General features: G+C 36.1%; 1 protein-coding gene across 2 annotated transcripts in view; it reads right to left on the reverse strand.

Moving 5' to 3' along the window:
- The window catches only part of LOC306870714 (ADP-ribosylation factor-like protein 15), a 110,631-nt gene that overhangs the window by 39,917 nt on the left and 44,965 nt on the right, over window positions 1-25,749 (reverse strand). For both annotated transcript variants that reach the window (XM_079418143.1, XM_079418142.1), the window contains one exon: window positions 17,653-17,861. In XM_079418143.1, the coding sequence (XP_079274269.1) occupies window positions 17,653-17,861 (209 nt within the window). The remainder of the gene's footprint in view (window positions 1-17,652; window positions 17,862-25,749) is intronic.

Here is a 25,749-nt window from a genome sequence, read left to right on the forward strand (position 1 = left end):
AATGTTAAGCCCCTTACCATAATCGCGAGCTTCAGGTTTCAGGTTAGTTTTATCAGTTCAAGCCCGAAAGGGGAACAGAGTCACGTGACAGACACAGTGATGATGCTCGTATGTATTTGCAGTACACAAGCTGCAGTTAAGACGATTTCTGAAGGGCTGTACACTCCACAATGATGTGACCCTGTTCCCCTCACACACACACATATACACGACGCGTTACACGCAAAACTCCGCATTTGAAATACTTGAACTAATAACAAAACATACTTAAAGTTGCTGATTCAGAAGCGCCAGATTGTCATACCAAAGTCGGAATTGACCCTTTTTTGTTAGAAATAGCTTTTGTGCATAGCCAGCCTTGTACTCTACTAGGTTCACGAAACTGCCGTCCATAAAATGCTTTGCACAAATTCGAACATTTGGGCTGTGCTGTTGTGTTGTAAACAAATCTTAACCAATGATTCCTAATTGCATCTACTTTCGGAAGGCCAAATAAAGAGATTTTGCTTTCACATAGAAACACACAGCGTCTCCCTGACAAATAATACAGGCATGATGAAATGAAAATGAGACCAATCGTACCAACCACCGACATGCAAAGGAGAATCGTTGAGCGAATTGTTTGGGAGTCGTTGAGCAAGTAAGGTAAAAATAAATGCATATTATAAGACAATGAAAGTGTTTTTTGACCATGCATGCATATCAACATGTTGTTGGGGACTCCCAAAACCAAAATATGAAACTTTCATAACCCATAACAGGGAGACTTTAAAAAAAACACTGTATGGCATTAAACAATCAGTTGTCAAAATGGTCATTAAAACCTGAGTTAAACTTTAAAAACGCTGCATCACTGTAATTAATTGAATATATATATGGATTCTTAAGTTCTAAAGTGATTCAGTCAAGAGCAGTGAGTAATTTTCTCTGTCTTTTGTTGTTTGATTAACATTAATGACACAGACAGCAGGAGTTTAATTAAGCTGCTGTTCTCTTTAAAGCAGCATGCACAGATCTAACACTGAGGAACAGGCTCTTTTGCAGATAACGCGCTTTTAATAACTCATTTTAAAATAAAGCATGTTCCACGGTAGACTGCCTTTTACGATAGTCATGTTAAATTTTTTAATTTAATTATTCGCACTACTACTGCTAGCTCACATTAAACTTTTTTTTTCAATTAGTCACAGTGCATGAAAGACACATAGTAAAGACACGCCATCTAATAGGCAGTCATTGCTGTAGTTTTAAATAAATAAGGACAAAAGACCATAATCTATACTCTTTCACTTGAAAAGTAGATCTTAGACATCTTCAAAAACGATTACGATATAAAATCGTTAGATCGCCCACCCCTATTTCAGTGATCTAGAAATATAATAATATTTTAACTTTCATAGTCATTTCTTGTCACTTCAACACTTTACTGGTCTGCAACAATGAGAACTTTGAATTATGTTAATTTAACGGCTTTTTCTGTAAAGGCATAATTTATTTAAATGAATGAATGAATTGGCATATCATGTAATAATTATTTTAAAATGCATATAATCTTACACTTTAATGATAATGACCATGCTGCAACTTGTCTCAAAGAAGCCAGGATTATCACATCCCTTTAACTTTCATTGCAACCTGAGCATTCCTTCTCACTCCTGGGATAATCTCTTTGTTTTCTACTATTTACTGAAAGGGATAGTTCCTGAAAATTTGATGTTCATTTACTCACCCTCAGGCCAAGATCATCCAAGATGTACCTGACTTTTTTTACTTCATAATAGGGCTGCCCCCTAATAGTGGACTAAATGTTAGTCGACCAGAAGAGGCTTGGTCGACCAAAATTGTATTAGTTGCTTAGTCACAGAAAAAATAAATAAATGAAAATCTACATTGGCAAAGTCATACATATTGTTAAAGGCTGGTCTATGTGGTTTTACTCTGAAAGTGATGGTCACCAAGGACCATGGTTTCAGCTAAAAATCTTCTTTACTGTTTGACTGAAGAAAAAGTCCCCTACATATTGGATGGCCTGAGGGTGAGTAAATAACAGTAACATTTTAATTTTGGGTAAATTATCCCTTTAAACGGCACAATATATATTATGCCTTGGCAGTTACCTCATGCTGATAATACTGTTGTTGACACACCAATCTTTTGGCTGAGTAACACCAGAGACTGATGATCTGGATTTATGGGCCAAGCTCAGACTCATGCAGGCGCTAAGTCCTAAAATAAGTTGACTTGAGGTCTTGTACATAATCGCGTATGTGAAAGTACCTTGCTTCGACCTTACCTAAAAATCTAGGTCATGTTAGAAGAGTGAGGACTAATCCTTTCATCAGTGTCTGGTCACAAGTGCTGAATGTAGGTGAGCTGGCATCTGTTTGCCATGAACACTAGTCTCAATTCATTCCCATATGACGTCGTGGAACACAGGAGAGACTTAACTATGAGGTAGATGAAGACAATTTATAGAATGACGTTTCATTAAGCCCTAAAAGACTAAAACACTTTTTATGTTGCAATGATTTTTAATTCAACACTTATAGCTCTTCCAGGATGATCAACAGCTATGAACTTTTGTCAGGGTAGATGCCATATTCAGTTGAGAATGGCGAAAACAAAATTGGTATTGATTCTCAAGCAAACGCAAAATTGAAAGTTTGTGTTCTGGTAGACAAAAGGAAAAAAACTCAAGAAACTTTATTTTTTTGTGTGAGAATTGTGTAAAACTTTAAGGACTGTAAAACTCTTTGGACAGACTGAACTATGCCTCATAGCCTCATTGGTATTTGCCTAAAATAATATGGCATCTTGGCCAAGATCTATGTAAGTAGTTAAATAGCTATAAATTGCAACTGTGATAGTCAGTGCTGACTGACAAGTTCAGATAATGTCTGGGCCACAAAAGACAAAGACAGAAGTGTTTGCACAGTTTATAATAAGTGGTTGCAAAAATACACAACACCTAAAAGATAAAAATTAACTTAAACGTTTCCTATATGACCTTTATCAGCTCAATGGACACAAGGTAAAGCTACTCAGTTGACTCCCTTATTAGGTCACTGTAAAGGACACAGTGGTGTCAGAAAGGTCTGGGTGGAAGAACATTAGTGGACCAGGTCTGGCAAGAAAGACGCAGCTACAGCCCTGCCCTTGCTTATCCCGGGTCACCGGACGCACCGATTACTGGTCGTCGGCCCTTGACACAGCAAAGCCGGGCGCTTTCATCTGTGCTGGTGGCTCTTTCCCAAAGCTCTGTTATAGGATTCACATTTGCAATTAGTGCAGATCAGAGTCAATTAGCTTTTGGCAAGCTGCCCTTAAGTGTCACATGGCACATGCTTTGCCTTGATGGTACCTGACAGCTTCGCAGATCAATGATGACCATGCAGGAGGTCTGCCCGAAACAGGCCTCAACTGACCATGGAAAACATTATAGAGCAGTAAACGTAATACTGTATGAGCATGCAAACAAACATATTTTAGAAAAGACCCTGCATTTTCAGCAAAAACTGCAGAAATTATTTGCAATCTACTGCAAAGCTACTTATTTCATTAATTCTTACAAACTTACAAAATGAAGTGTGATCTTATAAATACAATTTAACCTAGTCTTTACATTCAAACCTTTAAAAAATCATGCAATTACATAAACATTAAAAGCCGGAACTAGGTTAATATATTTTTAATTTCTCCTCAGTAGCTTGATTTTCTCAACACATAATCTTGAATGGAGATTATGTAAACTTTGAGTCATAATAGTTTATCCAGATAATCTTTGTCAGTGCCACCTGAAATAACCCACTAAGAACCCTGTTGAAAAAACCCACTTAAAGCAGCCTAACATGGTTTTAGTTGGATTAGGTTGGTCTCCTTGCCTGGTCTTTAACTAGCTGGACTCTGAGAATGATCAGTTACAGTTGTTCCCAAAATCACTCAAAAACCAGCCAACAGACTGGCCAGACCAGGCTAGGATACCAGCTATGCATGTGACATGATGGAAGTGAGGTTGGAAAAGTAGCTTGGTTTAGGTTTTACATCCCATTCAAAATGGTCTTACATTAATGATATTTGATATAATGTGTGACCAAATATTTGCAAAAGCACCTCCAATAAGCTGATTGGCACAAGGCCTTTTCATCAATAATCAAATGAAACATGCATAAAAACAGGGCTGCAAGATAGCAGTACTCAAAAGCATCACTTGTAACCTCGTATATGTTATAGCCTTTAGCCTTCCTTTTTACATCATCTCAAAAATCTTTTCCTACAGTTATGTGAATTACAGAATATGGGATTAAACATTCCGCCAATCCTCCATTTTTCAGAAAGAAAAAAAAAACAAAATCACAGTTTTGTTGATGCAAAGCGCATAGTCTAGACATAGTGTTCGCAAGCCAGGCATGTTCTGGCAGCTTGTGGAAAGTGGAGACAAGCTGAGAATGTAATTATGAATGCCAAATGAGAAAGCACTTTGAGGAAGCGCTCAAATCTTTCCTGTTTCTGTGGTAGCAGCAGTATATAGGTGGTTAAGGGGGATGCCACATCCTGAACTTGAAAGAATCAAAATGAGTAATCCAGATGCTGCAGTCCATCAAAACTTTGGTAATTACAACAGAAAACATCAAAATAAATATTGCCTTGATCTACACTCCAGTGTGAGGTTGAGAACTACAAAACACATTAAAAAGAAGAGTCTTAAAAAGAATGTTATCTCAATATCAATTAAATATAAACCACATTCATTTAATCTCAAATAAACAAACTAGGGCAAATTCTAGTGCATTTCCTGCTGAATGTGTAAAATAATTACGCTGGATTGAGAAAGCCAACATAGTTTACATAGCCAACATTGTTACACTACCTTTTGGAAGCCTTAACAATCTGAAAATTTTAATCGATTTTAAACCCCAAATTAATATTTTCAACTGATTTTAAACACTGAATTTAATTTTTTTTGCATCATCTTGTGCTTAAGTGGACAAATACATTTTGAACTTTTAACTGGTTCTTTTGTAGGGCTGGGACGAAATGCTAATCTGCCGATTCAATACTATCCCGATAATTGTGTGCCAATTCAATATATATTACGATAATTGAGTATTGCGATTATATAACTATTGCGATTCGATATTACAATTTATTGTGATTTTTGTTTGCTTATTAAATACTAGAAAATGGAAAATACTTGATTATACCCTTAAAAGAGACTGTATATGATGAGTCATATTAACAAAAACAATGCATCACATCTTTCTGAACTTTTGTTTCAGGAGCATACACATACACAATGTATATTTAAAGTACTTTGCATGAAACTTTCAAGTACCAAAACCCTGAACTTGCACATGAATATAATAGTCAAATGTTCAACAAAATGAGTAGAAAAATACTTTCTGAAATAAAATAAAATGCTATGTAACTTTTCATACCGTTTTAGTCATGTTTAGTCATGTTTTCCCGGCAGTGTGTAAAATCCAAAGTGTTTCCACACTTGGGATTCAAAATGTGAAGGTGCAGAAAGAATTCTGGAAGAGGTTTGATCCTCTGCCTCTGTCATGGTTTTGCTTTCTCGCACCGGCTTGAAACGTATACAATGTCATCTAATGCAGCGGCACTGAACGATCTTTGTATGACATCAAAGCACCGCGAGAGCTACAGAGAACAGACAGCTCCGCATGCTTTCGAAATGCTCTCACAGTACTTTGATGTCATACACTGATTGTCTGCACAGTGCTGCTAAGTCGAACACACCTATACATTTCACCTTCTGTTGGAATTAAAAATCGCTAACTTCTTCCCACCACCTCTTAGGAAAAATAAAATAATTAAATATAAATTGATTCTGAGGTAAACCAATAGATTTTTAAATCAATTTAAAAAGAATCGCGATAGTTATGTGAATCGATTTTTTTCTCCCACCCCTTCTCTTTTGACAATTAAGATTTTCTTAACCTCTTAAGGCCATTGCACACTGAGTCCGAAATTTTCGTCCAAAATTTTCGCACATTAAAAAATAAATACGACCTCACGTTGTGTCAGTCACGTTTACACACTGCCTCCAAAACTTTCGTCCGTCATAAAAAAATTCGGATCAGGTACGATTTTCTGCGTTTTCGCATCCGTAGCATGCATCTTGATAGGAAAGGATGACGAATACGAAAAAACCCCGGAAAAACGCATGCAAAAATTTCAAACTCAGTGTGCAAGGACCTTTAGTGTTCCAATGTTCCACCCTCGGGACGTTTTTCATTGAGTTAAATTTGACAGGAATGCTAAGTTCTAAAGTTGCTAGATGCTAAAGTTTTTTGTTCACAAACTTTAGAATCTAGTTTCAATTGCTGCTAAGTCGAACACACCTATACATTTCGCCCTCTGTTGGAATTAAAAAGTGCTAACTTCTCCCCACCACCTCTTAGGAAAAGTAAAATAATTAAATATAAATTGATTCTGAGGTAAACCAATAGATTTTTAAATCATTTTAAAAAGAATCGTGATAGTTAGGTTAATCTATTTGTCTCCCACCCCTACTCTCTTGACCATTAAAGCGGTCATATTACGTTGCTAAAAAGAACAATACTACAGCAAGAATAAAAATCATGCCCCCTTTCATTGCATATACATTTGGGCAGTGTCTCCTCACACCGTGACGTAGACATGTGGGGGGCGTGTTTAAATGAGCCGTTTAGGTGGGTGTGATGAAGTTTCAATTTGTAGCCCTAATTTTCTCATTTATGTTATACTTACGTCTATATTTTTGCACTAATCTCTGAATCACCAGATCAAAATGAAATTAAATAACAGTAAGACAATGTAAAATCTTGTAAAGCAACTTTCTATGACAAGTTCAGCCTGGAACTTGACCAAAGCATGACTCAAACTATTGCAGTACACTCACAACCATTGATGCATTATTCCTAAGCACCTGAACAATGATGCAAAAATTAAGATACACTTAAAATCACTGACTCACTGTTTCAGAGTTAGAAACCTCTCAGTCCCCTGATGAAGTCATGTAAAACTAAATCCAACAATAATCAATCAAATAAAACTGAACTTCCAAGTAAATCACAGTAACAGCTCTTGAATTAAATGGTAGAAAAACAATCACTTGAACAATAATTTCCGGCAAGATATGCAATTTTATTTTTTACTTTTTATAAAGTAACTGGGATTGATTTGTGGTATTGTTGAGGTTCTAAATGGGGAACAAACCATTGCAAGCACCTTTCATTGGCAACAAATGAATGAAACATGAAAAAGGATTGGATATAAAAAGCACAAATGTGCGTCAGTCATCACAAAAGACCACTTCTCTGAGGACCACACCTGATGATACTTTGGATAACTGCTGGTTCAATCAGTGTAGCCAGTGTACTCACACTAGGCGATCTGAACCATACCAGTGCGCCATTTAGTCGCCATTTAGAACCATGCCATTTAGTCATCCCTGGCTCGATTGGAAGATGTGGGCCAGAGCAGTTATACATACACACACACACACATATACATATATATATATATATATATATATATATATAGTAAATTTGATATAAAGAAACCCCTGAGAAACTCTGCACATCCCTGGTTTGAATTAAATCAGATAAAAAGCACATGATTCCCAAAACACTGCATGATCCAGGTAAATTAATGACAAATACATGAACACCATGTGACTAAAATGTTTCTTTAAAAAAAGAACATGTTACTAACATATTTATATACCTTTGATTACATTTTTCCAATAATCTGATATAGTCTAAAAAAAGAAAAGAAAAAAAATCAACATGCATCATGTCAGAAGGTTAAAATTCAGCACAAATCTGTGTGAATAGTTGTTAACAGGTTCTTGGAGCGCCATAAGAGTCTTATCCTCTTACAGTTACAGAGATGAAGATTTAACCTGTGACTTCATTTTCCCGCACGTGAATTGATGTCCTTCTTCACTTTCCTATTTTTGAAAACTTCTGTAGATCTCATTAACAAAATAGCTCAATGAAACCAATCAAACCATTCTCCAAAATCTGGAGAATTAAAAAAATATGACCTGTGAGATGATGATACTGAGCAGGTCTTCATAATATTTAACTACAACACCAAAGCCACCCATCCTAAAAAAACAGGAGTGCAATAGTGAGGACACCATACTACTACTACTACTACTACTAATAATAATAATAATATACATCTGCTGCATTGCAATATTAACTTATATAATGGGTAACAAAGTATTAGTGTACACACATTTTGACATTATTATTATTAAGGTTCATAACGAAAGCCCTTAGTTACTGGAGAGGAGTTGATCCATACTAAATTAAAATTGCATGCATGCATTATTATTTAAGACCTTTTTTTTATTAATTCCATATAACAGTCAACTGTCATATGATATTCATATTCCTGAGCTTGGCTTATCCTGTGGCTGAAGGTTAGAATGCTGTATTTCATCAAATGTGAATCTGACCGTTCTGCATTACTCAGCGACTCGCAGATCAATCAATCTTAAGTGATCCAATGGTGGTTGCAGTTTTTGAATTTACCGATTTTTTTAAGTGATTACCTATATGTATTTGTTTTGCAAAACCACCATTTTTATATTTTTATTTACTTGGTGTTGGACAGACCCTCACTTCATCACCTAGTAATACAGTCTGTAAGACTACGAGCAAAATAACTTAATGTTATTTAATTTAATAAAAACAATTCATATATATTTAATCAGAAAAGTTAAACTTGTTTGTAACTCGGCAAAGAATAACTACTATGATAGGGGGATGTTGCTCTTGTCTAGACTACCTCGTTAGATGGGTCAACAAACCAATATGTAGTCAACCAGACCACCATTAAAGCTTCTAACCCTTTCTCCATTCAAGTGGAAAACCAGACAGTTCCGTCTGATGTATCCCACTGCCAAATCTGTTCAGGTCAACTGACAGATTAAAACAAAAAATCCTTCTCTACGGATAGGGTCAGAAAGATCAATGATCAAAAGAGGAGACGCCATATTAAAGAAGATATCGATTCATTGATTTAACAGGACTCAATAATAATTAAAATATTAAAAAATACCATAAAAATGTATTGTTTGCTCATTGTTCCCTCAGAGGACCATAGAATGAAATGTTTTTGTTTTTTTGACTAAAATTTTTATTGACTTCCACAATGTCAAGATGTCGGAAATATTCTCCACATGTGGAATTGGTGGACCATCAAAAAATCATCAGAAAATAGCAACAAATCTCTGTAAATGTTTTTTTTCCCCTGCAAACAACATTTCTGGAGCACACAAATAATGCCCTGGTCAAACTTAGTCATAATGACGTTGTTAGAGACACTGCCGGCTTGGGGATTTTTAAGCTTTAATAAATAAAGTGATGAAATAATAATAATTATATATATATATATATATATATATATATATATATATATATATATTAACATTAAATTAAATATTAATAAATTAATATTAGTTTTAAAAATAACACAATAAATGGAAGTTGTTAAGTGAAAAATAAGGGTCTGCCTTGTTTATTGCCTAAATGGTACCAGAGCCTGGAGAAATTTGCTGAAAAGCTTTGTAAAACTGGAACAGTTGCTCTAAAATGATGCACCAGGTATTCACTGAACCAAACTGGAAGCACAAAACTGAGATACGAATGGAATCGTGGGAAATTTAAACCGTTACACCCGTAGTATACACACAAACGCACATAATAAACATGTACAGATATAAATACACAAACAAATGATAAACAATGAATATCAACTTTCTAAAGGGGGTTGTACCGTAGCCTGAGTAAAATATGGCTTCACTTCAGCACTTCAACAGAACCACCCAAGACTGCACTCTCCAAAAAAACATCTGCCTCGAAGACTGTTTGATAGCACAGAAAATATTCTTCTGCATGTGCCAATGGAATTACATGTTTATTCACATCTGATGGAAAAATGAAGGGATGTCTCAGACTTGGAATCAAATCCTGTCCACACTAGTCAAGAAGCAGAAAGAAACAAAGACATTTCTGACCTAAAGTTTCCAGATTATAAATCTAATGCACAAGGAAAGAGTCAAATTCATGCATTTCCACATCCACCCAACTCTTCTGGAAACAAATGACACAAACTAGCCTTGGTTTCTCAGGGAACATGAATGTCAAACACAGCAGATCTTTATGATTAATTAAGTGTTTGAGTCAGTGGGTGCGTGAGGTGGGAGAAAACCGGGGTCTGTAAACTGAACTGTTGAATAGTCATGTCGTAACTTTTTTCTAGTATGAAAAGTAGACGACAACAAACTGTAAACAAACACTTATTTTGGCTAAAAGTTCAAGCACAAAAAAGTCCCAAAAGGTAGAGCTTTAATGCAGCTTCACAGCTGTCACGGTTTGGATTCCTTTCAGTTCTGTTTTGACCTTATTTGGTCGTTCCTGTTCTAGTTTAGTTAATGATTAATCATCGTTTAGTCCTTTCACCTGTTTTGTGTTAATTATCTCGTTGCTCCTTTGTTCCCTGTTCTTTATAAGGCTTGAGTTCCTTAGTCTAGTTTGTCGTGTTTTAACGTTATTTTGAGCTTTGTACCAGTAACTTGATTTATATTATTAAAATACCTGTTTTGCCTGAAACCCTCGTCTTCTTGCCTGTGTGGATCTGCTAACCCTAACAACAGCACAGCTGCTTATGTAATATCGCTTTGTCATAAATTCAGTTGGTAAGCAACATCAGTTATAAATTTGGTTCAGGGAAACCAGATGTGAGCTAATTCACTCCTCACAGAGGAGCATTTTGTACAGTCATCTGGACTTTGTTTACACTTGGTATTAATATTCATCTTGGGTGATCCAATCTCAAATGGCCAGCACTGAATATAGGTGTAAACAAGGTCCAAAGTGGTTAGTGATTTGACTAACCAAATTCACAGTTAGTTGAAAACGCAAGTCATCACACCATTTGTAGTGCAAATACTAATCCAACCTAGTTTACCCAGACAGCATTAACAGCGTACTCACTTATCCATCAATCAATCACAAAAAAGTGCTTTGTCCAAAATAACAAACTTTTAGAAAATGCACTGTAGTCAGTGACGAATTTACTTCTCAGCCACTGAAGGTAAGTATACAAATGATATGAATGCTTTGTACATACAACACTGCCCTTTGACTTGTACATTCCCAAACTGATCAAGAAAATAATTTACTGTAAGTAAATCTGAAAAACTTGAGGAACAACTTTCTTTGAGTCAAAATCTACTAAGGGGTAATTAAGAGTAACAAATTATGTAGAAAATGTATGCATGTTTTATTGGAAAATTAAACAACAAACTTCATTTCATTAAAATCACCTTTCAAGTTCAGTAATATATATTACATCAGGATATGAAAGTCAAATTGGACTACAGTGATTCAACTCAATATCACTAATTTAAAAATTGTCAAAATACTGATCAGTAAAGAATATAAAATTATTAAAACTATTTAAAAAAATAAATAAATGCCAGAACAAGAATGCGTGCATAGAAAATGTCCATCAAAACATAACATAAAATTTCCTGTTTCCATCAGGAACCAACATGTTGAACGATGTTCATTAACACTGTGAAGCTTTTCAGTTTGACTGGTGTTTATTTATTTATTTTTGCATGAAGCGAGAAGTATTTCACTGAGCTTCCCGATCATTCAGTTTTAATTTCAGTGAAGAACAAATTTATACTCACCTTTATACTCACCTGCATTATGCATTTTGTATGTCTTTGCATGTTGAAGCTGACCCTTTCTCCTCAGAAAGCAATGATGTATTCAAAACATCTGATAGTGTGCGTTTTTCAGGAAATGCGTGTACTACCAGGACCTCGGCTTTTCGTTACCATTATTTTTTTGACAGACATCAATGTCATGATATTCAACTTATGTGGATTTAAAAACATGGACTGTAAGATGATAATTATTTATTTATTAGCTGAGAAGTGTTCACTGAAGTGATTGATGTCCATGAGTGTTATGTCGATGTTTTTAGTTCTAATATACCAAATGACAGCCAGCAAGTTTTTGACGGAAGTGATAATGTGCTTAAAGAGAGAACTATGTTTGATTTTTGGGTTATTTTAGAATGTGCTGGATACATTCAAATTGCTTTTTGCGTAGTTCATTATACTTATTTTATGGAATGAAACTTTTTGTGGCTCAAATAAATTGTATGCTACTCAGAGACTGATATGTTTGGCTTATCAAAAATGTTACATTCAGCTGTTGCAAATTTAAAATTTTTAACTTTGGCAGTTACATGCAGCTTACACCAAAATCTGATCAAAAATAATGTTTACACCTTAATACTTGTGATCAGATTCATCTACAATTTAATTTCTTTGTTTATTCATAAATTGTCTGTCTTTAATTGCTTTGTTTATTCACAGTCTGCATGTCTGCACACTCATTATAAAATATCATTATTAAGTCCAGCTTTCGCCAATTTTGGTCAATGCAGATTATACAAAATTCCAAATGTCATTAAATTTATTGGTTGACCAGTAGATCAGAATGAAAAAAAGAAGAAAAAGTAGAAAAAAGATCTGCACACTGTTAATCCCTTTATTTTAAATGTTTAAAAAGCGACGTTTCGGTCAGAAGACCTTCATCGGGCAAACACATACAAACAGAAGCAAGACTCTCAATAAATACTAAAATTTAAGGCAGAGTTCCAATTGATAACACCTGTTGGTAATCAAGGTAAATCATGTGAGCGGCTATATCACAATTAAAAAGAGGATGACCACATCAGATCTACACATCTGATCTACTGGCCTTGCACAATGATGACATCCAAACTGTGATGCACCACCAGAACATCACCGGCTGTGGGTGAAACTATGGTTGATTTCCTCTATCCTAAGATCAGTTCTTCAGCCCAACATCTGAGCATTCATACAGGAAACCTTCAGAAAACAAGAACTAATGCATCGGGGCAAAACATCTACACAGCCTGCTTTGTTGAGGTGTTATATTAACATATGACGCCCCTCTCTCTGTTCACTTCCTCCTTGGGCCCCAACAGCAGGACGTTAGTGTCAACAAGGAATTCTGTCCCATGAATATTTCCCTCCTGAAATCAAGTCACACACAGGACCCTAGTGAGGCCTTTACTGGTCCAACGAGTCTTTTAAACTTGACTACGGCAATGTAAAAACGAGACGTCGCCAACATTATGCCATAAAATGATACCGGCCGGTGCTAATAACTAGCTTACAACAACAACACGCTGGGTGCTGCTTTGCTCGGGAAAACTTATACACAACTTTTCTTTAAAACTGTTTATCAGAAATATTATCTGTCACATTTCAGAGTAAAAATGTCAGGTGTTACAAACGGATATGTCCCATGTACAAAACATCTAAACTGTTGCTCTATACATTAAACAGGGCCAGTGTGTAAACAGCATTTAGTGTGCCGTGAATCAACTCAACACAGTCCAGAAAAGTTTTTCATTGGCATAAGATGTTAACGTCACAGCTACGTTCAAATGTAATTTTAGCTTTAGACTTTGTGATGAAAGCCTCAATCCGGTCAGTTATGACAGATGGCAGTGGCACTTCTGAGAGAAGAATTAGAGTCAGTTGTGTAGCTGCTCAGTGGGAAGTGATGGCCTGCTGATTATAAATCATGACTCAGAGTTTGAAGGGTGTTTAGTCTCTGTAGCTCTCTGGGCAAGGTGACTGAGCCTTTGCGGTAAACCTCATGAGTCTGGATCATGTTCTTTTAACCCCACTTTCACAACACCACCTGTTACACAAAAACATCTGAAAACCCAAAACATTTCTAAGAGAAGAATTTGATTATCAAAATGGAATCAGATGGCATGGTGCATAACAGTAATTATACATTTTAATTCATCTACAAAGAGGAACGTTCTTAGCTTGTCCATCTTTAGTGAACCATTTTCTCACATTAAGAGTTCAGCAAACAATTTGTCTGTACGCTTATTCAGAGACATTTCAAATCTTTCATTTAATATTAAGCATTCAAGTTCTGCACAAAAGCTCCTCTACAAGATATCTGGATTATTTATGATGGCAAGTAATGTTTGAAAGGTTTGTTTGAACGAAGATTCAACTGTCTAAAGCTTTTATTATGACGAATCTTGAAATGTTTAAGGGTAAGCATTTCAAAAACTCCAAGAGAATGTGAAGAGTTTCTGCATGGAAAAAAATGGAACAAGGCACAAAATAAAACATTTAAATGCACAATCATCTAAATGAAATGAGTGTGTGGGGCAAAAAGAGGTGAGGAAAAAGGAAGCAAGAAATCCCAGTTCCCCTCTAAGGGATCAAACCTGTCTCATATATCCGGCTCTACTATTCCGCCTCTCTGCTTTGATCGGACAACTATATTCTCTCACACACAGCATGAAAGTTGAAATCAGTTCTTTCAGTTTTTATATGTTTGATTTGAATGGTGATCGTGGACCCTCTCAAGGAAGAAAGAGTGAAAAAAAAAAAAAACCTTCTGTTCTGAATTTTAAAATGATTCTAATACATTAAATTTCTTTTTTGATCTTTTGTTTTTCTTATATTTAAGAATCCAATAATACAAAAAAAGAAACTAAACAAAAAAAGAGGTAACAATTCAAACCTTGGACAGATGAAAACTAAGTCAGGCCATATCCCATTCAATGCGATTGGCAAGCATGTCAGAGTTAAGTGATGATCGATGTGTGGGACTTGATCCCTCACTGTGACAGGACACACAGTATGCCTACAGCAAGAATAGAGATGACACCATGATTAAATAAAAGGCCTGTGGCAGGGCTCACTGCCTCTCTAAGCCAAACTCACGTGGCTCTGGAAGTGTTTGCAAACAGCTAAAAGAGGTCAATCGCTCTCTGTGACTTCAACTTCTAAAAATACACCAACACATGGCAATCTCTCCGGTAATGTGGTTTGCGCTGATCAGACCCAACTGACCACATTTCTGAGCTTAAACAAAAGAGGGGTATGTGTGGTCTCTCTCGGTTGATCGCCAACTGATTGAAGTCAACACTACAAGATTTTCTTCAGCCTGAAGTCACACAGTACATGTCACACGTGCCGTTGGTCAATATCAGGATATCTGCTGACCGGGTGGCACACAACCCTATAGGCTTATAGACTATACAAATCGAAGGGGAAAGTGGACCAGCATTAAGCCGGTTGCTATTTTTCATTAGTGGTTGTCTGTAAAATCCTATGAGATGCAAAGCATTCCCGCAGACAAGCTTGTAATGATCTTATATCTGGCACATAACAATGCACGCTCGAGTATAGTGTGCTACTCATTTCCATCATCACCTAAGCTTTCGAAAACCTCTCCAGCATATTTCCTCATGTCAAGAGTTGGCAACAGGCTTCTCTGCAATACTTTGCAGGCTCCTTTTCTCATCGCCATTTGAGTTCTCACTGCGACCACAATGCATGCCTCTTCAGTCGAGAGAGTCTAGCAGTGAAACACAAGTAGAAAGTGGAGGTGGCTAGCCACAACATCCCACACCGAACACAACCGCACTGGAGGCAGGCAGGTGTCACTTTCACATGTAACCACAATGACTAAATGCTCTTCCCTTTACTTAGGCCAGTTTCACAGAGCATGTATAAACAGCATTTACTGTAAGCAAACACGCAGTGTAACTTCGACAGCAGATCTGCTTTGACACAGACAAAAGACATAAAGGACAAATGGTTATTAGGAGTTATTTAGAACTACTACACGTGAATAAACATCCAAAAGCCAAATGAGCTATAATCTGCAGTCAGTACTGGTTAGATTTGTGGAATTAGTATTAAGCCGTGATCAATAGATCACCTCAGTTTACGTTTTACATTCATAAAGGCCTTTATTGCATGTTATTGTGGGGATAAATAGATTTACACTGTACTTTCACTCTATTAGTGTAGCTCAAAATATGCTACAACTGTATCTATGCTTCTGTTAAGCCAACATTTGGATGCCATAGAACCCTGAATTTGATGTCTTTGCGAGTGACCCTGTTGCTAAAATATGAACATAGCTATATTCCCATTTATGCTGTAAAAAATATATTATAAACGTGTATAATACTGTCTGGAAAATAGTATCTTTCTATTAAGTGTACCAACCATTAAGGAAGCTGAAATTAGATGCATAAACCTGAAAAGAAACACAACACTATGGCTGACAATGTAATATAATAATTTTGATGAATCTCATGATTTCAGTCTTTAGAAAGCAGATTGAAACTGTAATGTCAAATTTGGTGAATTTATTTTATGTAACTTTACCGCAGACACAATAGCACCCCCTTGCGGCCCCCTGTGCTACGCTGTATATGCATACAGTGTGAATGACAAAATAAATGTGTGCTTTCCAGCCCTTCATTCTCCAACTTTGAGTCACATTGATCAGTAGATTTAGAAGCAAACATCCATTTGGTTTGGTGAATTGCATCATAGAAAAAAGCCAAAAGGTAAATGCAGGATTATGGTAAAATGCATGCACCTTCAGAATACACGAAACGCAATCGGGTTTCCAGAAATGATGGGAATCTGCCGGGATGAAGGTTGTCCCTTCAGTCTGACCGGCTAAGAGGAGTCAGCAGTAGAGGGATTAACTTGTTTCAATCTGTGGTCTACATCTGATCAGAGGCTTGAACTCCTAACCTGATACCATCTTCACCCACTTGTTTACAATGAGCTGGACAACAGCGAGTCCTGCGCAGAAGACGATGCCCTTCCTTTCCTTAACATTTAATAGTGGAAACTTTGACCAACCACATTTTTTTTCTTTCTTTAATACTCAGCACTTTTGAATTACATCATGACTCGTTTGATGGGATTTTAGGAAAATTATCCATATGATTTAGGGGCACTTTTTAGGAGAATAAAATAGCATAACCTCAGGTAGCATCCACAACTGATTTTATTTTTTAATTAACTAATTAAGAAAAAATAAAACTAATCCCAAAAAAATTATTTGTGACACTGATTTCAAATAACCACTGCTGACACAATTAAAAATGTCTTTATTATTTAAGTTATAATCTACTAATATTACTTATTGTTCCAAATTTTCAGCCTAGTAGTTTAGCTAGCCCACCTGAAACTGTCAAATGTAATTGCAAAATATGTAACCACCTGCAAATATGTACACATGGCATGTATGTAGATCGATATTTTCCTGTCTCAGATGCATAGCTACAGCACTAGACTGTCATGCTTACGTCCGTGTCTAGATTTAATACATACTTGGAAAACTTCAAGTGTCTCCTGCAGCTTGGTCATACTTCCTTCTGAGGAAAACAACATCTACAGGGTTTTCTCAGCATGTGGAAAGAGACTATTAGTCAGCTGGCTCACGTCACAGCATGTTTACATCATCAGCTCTGGTTCTAGGATGCAGTAGGGGGGGGGAGCTCCCCACAACATCCTATCCCAGCACTGGTCGCTCATCTTCCAAGGTTGACCATAAACAACTGCTCTTACTGCATGGCAACAGGACGCTCTCCAAAACCCACGCTACCCAGCGCTCAGTCCAAACACTTTACATTCTGTGTACAAACAGAGCCCAGCAACCCTTAACAGCGGCAGATCACAGAGAAGACGGCCGGCACTTAACATAGAGCTATATTTGGTGTGGAAAGTTACCATACCTCCGATACAGAGCGGGCAGCTGGTGAATCCTGGTTGTTGGCGAGAATGAGGAAAGGAAGGGTGCACAGCTGAGGATGTTGCATGGCCGAGAGAAGCTCAAACCGGGACACCTCCATCTCTTCGTCTGACGCGGCACTGTTGAGGACAAACACCACACCTTGGGAACCTTGATAATATCGGCTCCAGTATTTCTTGATGGTCTCAGCTCCTACAGAGAGGAAAGCAGCAATGATGTACCCTGTGACTGTTCACGTATGATCCTAAGTAAGCAAAAAAATAAATAAATAAATAATTATACATTGACTCCCTTTCAATTTATGAGTGTGAATTTCAATTTAGATGAACCGAATTAACAGTAAGAGGAAATTTTAAATCAACGAAATTCAACAAGTAATGCATTCTGTGAAGTGTTTTTCCATCTTAGTCCACAGAAGTTCACTTATTAAATATAATCAAATGTATTAACTAAATACAAATCTAGATAATAACACATCTATGTATCTATCTATCTCTCTCTTTTTTCGTATCTCTCTTTAAAGCTAGAGTTCAAAGTTTGTCTTGAGAAATCTTGATTTTATGTATAAAAGTTATTCAAATTGCGTCCTGAATTCAAATGTAATTCAATCCGAGGACTTAAACTGGAGTTTAAGAGGGATTCTTATTTAAATTCTGAATGGTACACAATCCTGGTTAAAGCCATTATAGGTCTTTCATTTTCTGATGTTAGGTTCACATTCATGGATTCAGTCTCGCAAAACTCTGAAAATGTGATGGGAAATTTTCAAGGTGTCTCAAAACAGATCATGTAATATAATATTCCCCATTTCCTTATAGCATCTTTCCATGACGTAAATCATATTATGCTGTTACAGTGCTGATTTTGAAAGAGTTTTAAAATCATTCAAACGAATCGCTTAGGCATAGAGTACTAAACTTAGCCTGACTAGAGTCATCCAAAATGAATATAAAAGGAAATAAATCATCAAGAATTATTCTGTCACAATAACCATCAGAGCACAAGTCAAGTCATGTAACTTGTTGACAAATCCGGTGAGATCACGATGACGCATGTTTGTAGAAAAAGAAGAAGTCTCAAAACAAAATAGTTTAGTGAAAACTGCAAGAAATAAATCACTCACCAGAAAAGAAGCATTTAGTTTGACTTGCCAGGCTAAACTAGTGTAAAATAACAGCACACAAGGCTCCTGGGGAGATGTGAAAAGGCAGCATGGTCATTTACTCAGTGTTTTCTAACACATACTGTTCGGAGATGCCGGTTTAGTTCAAATATCTCAATGATTTTTTCAGCCATCTTACATGTGTGTGCAAAGAGATTATAATAATTTAGCAATCAATTTAGGATATGTGCAAATGAATACAGTATGTATAAATGAAATGTTTTTCCTTTTGCACAATGAAAGAGAATAGCACTTACATATGATCCAAATGTTCCCCAAAGAGTAAATGCATAGGCCTTTTCAGGAACTATACAATGTATTTGGGTTTCCTCCAAGTGTCTAGGTTGCCAATTCAAATGTTTAGCAAATGTTTTACTGGTTTTATAGTCCACATATGGTTCTTTTTTTAGTGCTGTACATTGCTGTGCATATCTTCACCATGCCACAGTAGTTGTTTTATTACACGGCTCTCTGGAACACTTGATTCAGATTGACATTCTGTGTTCAAATGTTTATGTATAATTTCTACTATTTGATTGTTGTCGTTGCAGGACAACCGATTTCCATAGTTGTGCGTATCAGCACTCCATGGCCTTTCTTTCACGTAATAAAATAATTTAAATGTCCATTTATTTATTTTTTTGGCAAACAGTCAACTAATAAGTAGGATGCTATACACTCAGATGATCATTATCGCAAAATAAACCTATTCAGGATGATCTGATCACCCCAGAAGGGTTCATTTTGATTGGTTCTGACTGTAGGTTACGCCTTAGGTGTAGGTTATCTGTGAATGAGACCTACATGCTCACAAAACGAGTCATCCACTAATCTCTCATCTTCATTTACACTACTGTTCAAAAAGTCTGGGGTCAGCGCATGCTTTTTTTTTTTTAAAGAAATTAATACTTTTATTTGGCAAAGATGCATAAAATTGATCACAACTGTGACAGTAAATACATTTCTAAAATTACACAAAAAATCTGTTCTTTAGAATCTTGAAAAAAATGTATCACATTTTACACAAAAATATTAAGCATAACTGTTTTCAACATTATTATTAATAATAAATGTTTCTCGAGCAGCAAATCAGCATATTAGAATGATTTCTGAAGAATCATGTGACACTAAAGACTGGAGTAATAAATCCAGCTTTGCCATCAAAGGAATACATTGCATTTTAAAATCTATTAAAACAGAATACTGCTAGATTACACAATATCACAGTACTGTATTTTTTATCAAATAAATGCAGCCTTGGTGAACATACGAGACTTAAACGAAAGCATTAAAAAGTCTTACCAACCTCAAACATTTGTACATCAAGTATATAAGAACATAAGAGCCTGTAACCTCATTTTGGACCATCAAAATGTGTCACCACAGTCCAGCCACACCATTTACTGTTTCCCATAACACACTCAGAATAACAGCAACAAGGTAAACTCAAGCTGACTGCATAGTGTAAATAAAAAAAACGGTCTGCAAAATATAATCCCAGTTATTTGCAGGTTCAACTGATTTTGGGGAAAATCAATTGAATTCTTCTGAATGGATATAAACATGGAAACATTCAACTAAGCTGTAGACTACACTCTCACTACTAGATGAAAGCATAATCTACTTAGCCAAAATTCTTAATAAACAAACAAACAAACAAGGATCAGGGAGTATGTAGAACTTGAGGAAATTCTGAGGAGTTTGTAGAGTTCAGTGGGTGTATTTTGCGACTGAGTCTGGTCATGTAATTGAATCTGTGTGGTTTACATCAGTGACCAGTGGAGCACATCGCGTACCCATCTATCATCACGCTGACATCTTCTGCCACCTATTGGTCAATGGCCCTGTCAGGAAGTCAAATGTTAATTTGCTGGAAAAACGCATGCTCAGAAAGCCAGAGTCATTGATGTTTCTGTGAGGCATACCAAGACATCATTCAAAACACATTCTGGTTCTGTTCAGACGGAATAACGGAGTACCCGCTGTACATACTCATGATGTGTCAGGGCACCATTATCGAAGACATATGGGAGAAATTTAATTTTGCAAAAACAATCTACTCCTCCTAGGACCTGTAATCTTGACCTTCCAAGAGAGATGCAGATACGCTGAAACAGTCTGTTTTGGCTGCTCATCTGTCCACATCTCCAGGGCATAGTGTTTCATCTTAACTCATTAAATGTCCATCATTTCAGCCTGGATCACATCAGACAGCTTGGGTCTTGAAATGCCTTTCCACAGCTCAGATCCCAGGTCATGTTATCCAGCTCGAAACCATCTAACCACAGGCAGCAGACAGTACAAACAACCGAGCATAACCAAGTCTTAGGTTTCTGTTCTCTTTAAATATAAATGAGTAAAATACTTTGGCACTATTTAATGTAATCCACACTTCATTCCTGCATTATGTGTGTGCCATTTACATTGCCATTCAAAAGTTTGCGATCAGTACAATTCTTGTGTTTCGTTTTGTTTTTTAAGAAAAAGAAAAAATGGACGGACACATTAAATTGATCTTAATAACAATGCTACCAAGAATCTACCAAAGTAAATGTATCAGTTTCCAATAAATAAACTGAAGACTAAAGTAATGGCTGCTGAAAATCCAGCTTTGCTATCACAGGAATAAATTACATTTTAAAATATATTAAAACAGAAAACAGTTACTTTAAATTGTATTAATATTTAACAATGTTTCTGTTTTACTGTATTGTTGTTAAAATAATAGCAGCCTTGGTGAAATGAGAGGGGAAAAAAAAGAGTTCCATGAGAAGCAAATGTTTCATGCAACACACAGACTGGAACAGTGTGTGTTTATGAGTGAAGCAAAGTGAAGGGAATTTTTGGTCTGAAACACTGGAAAGACAGAAAACATGCTTGACCAATCACATTTGAGAATCCTACCCCCCTTCCTTAATGCTTGAACAAAAAAGAAGCATATTATTGTGATATCTTTTTCTAGCTAATCAGGAGAGATTTGACCAGTCAGCAGCATATTTTTCCTTTTTTACAGTACAATTTCTTATCAAGCACTGCATAGGGTACCATTGAAATGGCTTTGATGTAAGGGGATAGGATTCTGCAGGAGGAAAGGATAAGACAGCCAAGCCTACTTCAACATAGGGTATTTATTACAGGGACTGATACAATTTGAGATATGAATATTTAATATAAAGCTACTCAGTCATGATCCTTATAAACTCGACTCATCATCTGCTCTCCAGCTGGTCCAGAAGTCTGCAGAATTTGACTTTCCCTCGGCAAATGCAAGACACATCAGCATCCCTGACGTCATCACCATTATAGTCTCATAATCGTTTGTGTCATAAATTGAATGGAATTTTGTGGAAATAGAGTAACGATAGAATAACAGTCGCCACATATCACAATCATGGAAAAACCAAACAGCTAGATTTGTCATTGCTAACTACGATCATTAAGTTGCAGCTCCAATACTTAAAAATGATGGACAAATCCCCTGACTATACAGACTAATTTGGTTTGGTTTGGTTTGGCAGGAGCAACTCAACCCTGGCAGGATCCCTCAAAAAGAGTATAATGTAGTCCAAAATTTTTTTTATGATTTGGTGAAAAGTTATGGTATAAACAAAGAACAAATATTAGCACTATTAATAGATTTTTTTCCAGTCAGATGTTCTTGCTTCCACTGAAGCACAAGATGCTCTTTGGATCTCAAATCATGCAGGAGAACATGATCCTGAAACCCTGATGAGCTCATACAGATCAACTGCTGACGTCAAAGCAAAGAAGGGATAAACTAAAAGTAGTTTTTTCCTTTTTTTAAAGTAACATTTCACCCAAACTGCTATGCTTACAGTACATAACTGGAATTTAAAAATTGTATCAAACTAGAAAGAATGCAAATACAAAAGTATTTCAGCAGCGGTGAGACTTCCCCAAAAGTTCAGAACAAAGAGAATAGCCAACCAACTTTATACAACCCTAAATCTAAATCAGATATCTGAATTTGAAACATCCTTCTGAAAACTTCAGACTTTGAGCGAGTGCGCATCACTTGGGAAGCCTCTCAAGTGCATAAAAATAAAAAGAATGATGACTGTTACAGAGCACCTATATAGGAAGAGTTTGGTTCAAAAATGCTATAAATCCATTTATTCATTTGAATAAAATTGTGTTTTCTTTACCAAGAAAGTGGCAAGATGAAAACCGCTATTTTCTGTTTCAAACTTTCACATACACTCTAAAGAAATAAAGGTGCTTCACGATGCCATAGAAGAACCATTTTGTCTAAATGGTTCCATAAAGAACCTTTAACATCTGAAGAAACGTTCTGTTTCACAAAAGGTTATTTGTGGCGAAAGAAGGTTCTTCCGAGTATAAAAAGGTAAGAAAGAGATTCTTCTTTAAAGAACCTTTGACTGAATGGTTCTTTGTGGAACCAAAAATGGGTCTTCTATGGCATCGCTGTGAAGAACCTTTTAAGCACCTTTATTTTTAAGAGTGTAGCATCTTTAGGTTATAATAACATTAAAAATTTTGGAACCAAACTCTTCATTTATTTATTTATTCACTTTTTAAAGTCATGCCAGCATCAAGGCTATTTTCATGGCGATCTCAGAGTAAATTAGGTATTACACAAGGTATTACAGAAGACCTATGAGAATATTTATTCAGTGGAAATGAAGCAATCAGTGAAGTTTACATTATTTAATAAATTGACTTCCACTTAAACATTTCTTGAATTTTTGAACACACGCTTGTTTAAATGGAGGAAGACAAACTTGAAAGGACTGTTGAGCCCATAATAAGTGCAAATGCTTATGCATTTTAGCCGATACGGCGAGGTGATTGAGTAGTACTGCCATTACAAGTGGAAGAAGTCGTGAACCTGCTCTGGTTTGGGATGAAGAGCGGGTCGGAAACAAATCACGCTTGCATGGATACTCTCAAAACAGCCATTAACATAATATTCTGAGCTAATTATAACTTTTGGAATATAATGATCAAAACCTCGTCATATAGATGAGGTGATATTGATATAGATATTGTATATGTTAAATATTCATCCAAATTATGGTGAAAACCAAAACATTTGTGTGTTAAAATAACGTGTGTGTTCAAAAAGTAAAGAAATGCTTATTAACTGGCCAACAGAGCAAACCAACCCCGTGAAGTCACACACGGTGGTACTGCAAGATGTTGGTGCCCGTGCTCCAACAGCAATAACAAAACATCACTTTTTTTCTTTAAAACGGTTACATTAATCGTGTTTGTTACATATTTTTTGTAATTAAAGTGGAAATCAATTTACTAAATAATGTAAACTTGACTGACCGCTTCACTTCCACTTTAACTCAATTAACACCTTAAACTAACATACGAGTTGGCCGAATGACAAAATAGTATATATTTTTATTAATTTATTTTAATATCCAGATGGTATGAAAATTCATGCTTTCCAAATCTAAGTAGTCACCTTATTGTAAGATACTCAAGTACAACCAGGGTGTTAACACAGATGGCTGTTATAACTACTCACACGCTGAAATACGCATGCTGATTCAGTCATTTGACATTAAGAGTTTAGAAAAAAACAAAAAAAAATCAGGACACTGTTTGGTCTGTGCCTAAAAATGAAGTTATATGGAAATGAATAACATTGTCTGACATTCACAGCAAGGGCTATCATCACACATAAAGTCACGTCTAATCTCCTTTGACGTCATTGTCACTGGAGAGGGCACATTCACAGACTCCATTAACAGATGCCTCTTCACTGTGCCAGTCATGCTTCACACCTAACGGACATACTGCTAACACACACACAGGGCATTGCTGGCCTTTGTGTCAAAAGGGTAACAGACACGGACTGCCTCTTGCCATCAGGGCAGATTATTACACGGATGAGGGAGGCAGTTTGTTAACCGCAGCAGGACGACAGCCTTCATGCCACGAGCTGTATGACAAACTGCCGATATGTCACTATTGCAAATGCTCACAGCTCACATTCAGAACTTTCTCACATTCGCATTCATCCATCCTGTCATTCCACAGTTTATACAGCACCAATCTTTAGAGATTTGTTCATTCTCATGCTCCAGTCTAAGTCGTGTCAAATTGATCATATTTACAGGATGGATACAAACACTCCCAGCGAGAAAATCGTATCTTCTTTAATGCCAGACTTTCTAAATTGACAATTAAAGAATTATGGAGGAAATAAAGTTAAGTTTTAATTTTGAATGCTGACCATATACATTTAACAGTTTAGAAAGGAGCTTTACTGATAATACAAGAAGCCTAAGCTTTTCAAGCATGAGACTCTCCTGCATATGGAGATCATGGTTTAAAAAATAATGTAGAAAACAGGCTTCCATAGCTGTAAATAAACTATTACATACTAGAACTGAGACTTTTATGCCTCAAAAGACAAGGTTTTAGCAACTTGAGATGTCTAACAAAAAGCAGTCAAAAAAAGTAGATCATGATGGTTTCATTTTGTCACTTGTGCTGTTGTAATATACAGTTTGGGTTCAGTACGATTGTTTTGAAAGAAATTAATATTATTACTCGCAAGCAACAATGCAATAAATTGGTCAAAAGTGATGTTTTTAATAATGTTTTTAATAATCACATCCACATAATTGATCTATTTATAATAAAAGGACATTTCTTGACCACCAAACCAGCTTTTAAAACGTTTGAACGGTAGTGTATATTTATAACACTGATGCTTGATAAACACTGCACACTGCTATAAATAAAACAATAAAAATAAATAAAAACTGTACATTTACAACAAAGAGAAGGTGCAAGATACAGAGAATCTGATACAGAGTTAGAATATGGTTTTCCCGGATCTGGAAGGGCTTGACAATTGTAAGCTTTGAGGACACATGGGAGAGGGTGTTAAAAAATGCATTACTCAATTTAGTA

The sequence above is a fragment of the Barbus barbus genome (assembly GCF_936440315.1).
Source record: "Barbus barbus genome assembly, chromosome: 6".
NCBI classification, from domain to species: Eukaryota; Metazoa; Chordata; class Actinopteri; order Cypriniformes; family Cyprinidae; genus Barbus; species Barbus barbus.